This window comes from Carassius carassius, chromosome 25 (genome assembly GCF_963082965.1).
Source record: "Carassius carassius chromosome 25, fCarCar2.1, whole genome shotgun sequence".
NCBI classification, from domain to species: domain Eukaryota; kingdom Metazoa; phylum Chordata; class Actinopteri; order Cypriniformes; family Cyprinidae; genus Carassius; species Carassius carassius.
This window is the reverse complement of record NC_081779.1, coordinates 19,605,745-19,608,816: the sequence shown is the minus strand read 5'-3', so window position 1 is coordinate 19,608,816 and position 3,072 is coordinate 19,605,745. Positions and strand designations below refer to the sequence as shown.

The following is a 3,072-nucleotide window of genomic DNA, read 5'->3' as shown; positions in this document are numbered from 1 at the left end:
AGGCAAAGGAGAGAGAGCGGGCGAGGCACGCGGGGAGTGTTTCCGGCGTGAGCTCGCGTGTAGCAGTATGCTCAGGCATTCTCTGATCGCGGCGTTTCTTACGCGGCACTTGAGAGAGAAGAGGCGGAGCGGGAGGAGCATCGTGGCTGGTTTGAGCTAATCGAGCCCGCAGGGTCGATATAGCCATGTCGTCGCACTCAGGGCAGCCGCCCTTGAAGAGTGCGCTCTCAGCATGCTCGCGGCCCAGGCAGGAGACACAGATGATGTGGCGGTCCTCGCTGGGCAGAGGGCCTCGGCAGGAAGCGCAGGCCCGAGGCATTTGAAACAACGCCTCGAATTCTGGAGGAAAAAAAGTGTGATGCAGCGGCAAACACACTAGCTTTGAAAAGGATATAGTCACGCCGGATGGCGCAGCAGGAAGCGAGTGCTGAAGGCGGCGTCGAGACGAAGCACGAGCCGGCGTCCTCAGATCTGCGTTGCAGTGCTATCCCGCTGAGAGGCTTTTCGACGGCGTGTAGAGGCTTCTCCGGAATAGACAGCGAAGTGCAGGTGAGATCGCTGAAGGAGATGAAATCTGATCCCTATGGTGAAGCGGTGGCTTATATAGTTCCAGCCACGCCTATTTTGGCGCGCTCTGACGTCCAATGGGCGCGAAGCGCCCCCATTGGTTCGTTACTCTCCGCCGCCTCACCATAGGTTGCTGCAGTTGCCGCAGCACAGCCAATAAGCGCGCGAGCCGCTTCGCTTGGGTCTGCTGTGCTGCAGCACTGCGTTTTACATTATTTAAAAATTAAGGATAATTTTTGGCTTCATATTCTCGAGAAGAGGGGACCTTTTCCCATAGCGTAAGCTAGCTTACGCAGTACGAGAGTACTCTCGAAAGGGAACCTAGAATTTCAGATAATTTAATGAAATCATTTTAATGCATTTGATTTAATAGACACAGCTGCTTTTAATAGAAAAGTACATACTATATGTAGATGTTATACTGACGGAAAAAGAATGTTTTATATATTTTTAAAACATTTATATAATAATTTAAACATGTAAATAGATAAATAAATGATTAAATTACGTAAAATATTAAATGTCATAGAAAACATAATAGAAAATCAATTACAAAAAGTATATGTGAAAGCATATACTTAATTTTGAAACTTTTTTATTTTTATTTTTTCCTTGGGAAAAAATCTATTGCTTTAGCGAAAATGAACACATTCCCCTCTGACACAATGCTTCGTATTTTGTCATAGTTTTTATATTTTTCATATTTTATGTTGACGAGCTCGGCTGCATACGTCATCAGCAGGTGAAAGGTCATGTAGGGAAAAATGGCGGCGTCCGGGGGAGCAGTAGTGTTAAAGACAGTTAAGAAAATAATTGTACAGTTTTGCCCCTTTTATTCTAATGTTCGCTCCACAAGGTAAGACTACCGTACATACCTCGAGGTACTTTTAGTGATGTTGAACGGGTCTGTCTGGTAAAGTAACTTAAATCTTGTGCCTGACCATGACTTCAGGAGCAGTTTTATCCTGTAACTGTCATAAGGACTATGTATATAATCCACATTACACTTTTTAGGATTTTAGACATTTGCTTTCAGCGTTCACAGCAGCACTGTGTTTCCACTTCTGTGCTTCCACTGTTCTCCTCACTCGAAATTTAACATGCGTGCAACACTCGTGCATTTATTATGCACCAGCATACGCAGATTATGTGCGATAAAACGCAAAATAGTTGTTAAACGTTCTACGAACGCGCTAATGATACTGCTTAGAAACAGCATAAATGTAGTCTAATGTGAGCTCTTGTCTTCTGGCGCCCCCGTCAGACTGAACGCGGTAATTGCAGAAGGCTGTCAAACTGTTTTGAACTTCATCCACCGGTCGGACTAGAGTTTTCGTACTATTTTTGCAAAATATACTTTGTAACCTCTGAACAGTTTGCCAATTGTATTGAAATTGATATATTCCATTTGCAAATAATGTGATGATGACGCGTAGCCTACTAATGCTTTAAATGTTTTACTTGCTTTATACTAAGAAGAATACAGCATATAGTTTATTCTGTATATTGCTTTTTTAAATTGCAAGCTAGTATGCCGTTCCAAATATGCATAATATCTGATTCATAGCAATTCCAGATTTTCTTTTCTGGCTCCAAATAGTGATTTAGTGTGCAATTATGTCAGTATAATCATGTGCCATGAAATTATTCTAAAAGATTGTGGAAAGCTATCCGAAATGACTCTTTGATCTGTTTTTGATGACAAACTGCTCACTTCGTATCGATGACATATTTATTGTGAGCTGTCACGACAGTGGTTCTTATCCCTCATTCCTCAAGTGTTAGTTTTAGGAATGAAATGTGAATTAATGAAAGTATTAGAAGTCAGCAACACTGTATAACTGTCAGATCTTCATTCCATCACATCTCTTGCATTTCTTATACCCGCTTCCTTTCTGCAGAGAGTTTCTCATCCTGGTCGGGTCTGAAAAAGCCAGAGCCACTAATATGAACTGTGAAGTTATCACAGAAGTAAAGCATGACCGATCAGAGCCTGTGATTGACATCACATTTAGTGAGTTTCTGAACTGTAAATCCAATATTGCAGAGGAGCATACATGTACATAGTGTCATTTTATGACGTATAATGCATGTTTTTGAGGTCTCTTGCAGTGGATGGAGAGAGGCTGGTGATGAAGGGATCCAAAATAACCACACAAGAAATGCTCTCAGCCTTACAGACCCGATGCAGTGCTAAACATCCTCAAGCTAAAACAGCAGACAAGAAGTAATCTGTTCTGTATTATGTATTAATATGTCTGTGTATGCGTAATAAAATTGTTATCTGTCATGTCTTTGTGAGTCGACTCACTTTGTCCTCAACAGTTTTGGTGGGATGTCTGAAGTAAATCAACAGGCCTCTATATTCACACACAGGAAAATCTCTATTTATGCTCAATCCCAATATGACAAATTTTGTGTGAAAATGAAGATTTGAGCAAACACATCTGTAGGTTATTCAGGTAGTTAATGCATAACATTTAGTGTTGAAGATTTTCTGCTGCT

General features: G+C 41.6%; 1 protein-coding gene across 2 annotated transcripts; it reads left to right on the top strand.

The window, feature by feature from the left end:
* The first annotated feature begins 1,279 nt into the window (after positions 1-1,279).
* LOC132104742 (large ribosomal subunit protein mL53-like) lies at positions 1,280-2,861 on the top strand. 2 transcript variants are annotated; one of them, XM_059510294.1, is made up of 3 exons: positions 1,280-1,423; positions 2,469-2,581; positions 2,689-2,861. In XM_059510294.1, exons 1-3 carry the CDS (start codon positions 1,332-1,334, stop codon positions 2,796-2,798), a joined length of 315 nt encoding a protein of 104 aa, XP_059366277.1. In that variant the 5' UTR covers positions 1,280-1,331; the 3' UTR covers positions 2,799-2,861. The 2 variants fall into 2 exon arrangements, with proteins under 2 accessions (XP_059366277.1, XP_059366276.1); XM_059510293.1 differs by having other exon boundaries at positions 2,680-2,861.
* Positions 2,862-3,072: the final 211 nt, after the last annotated feature.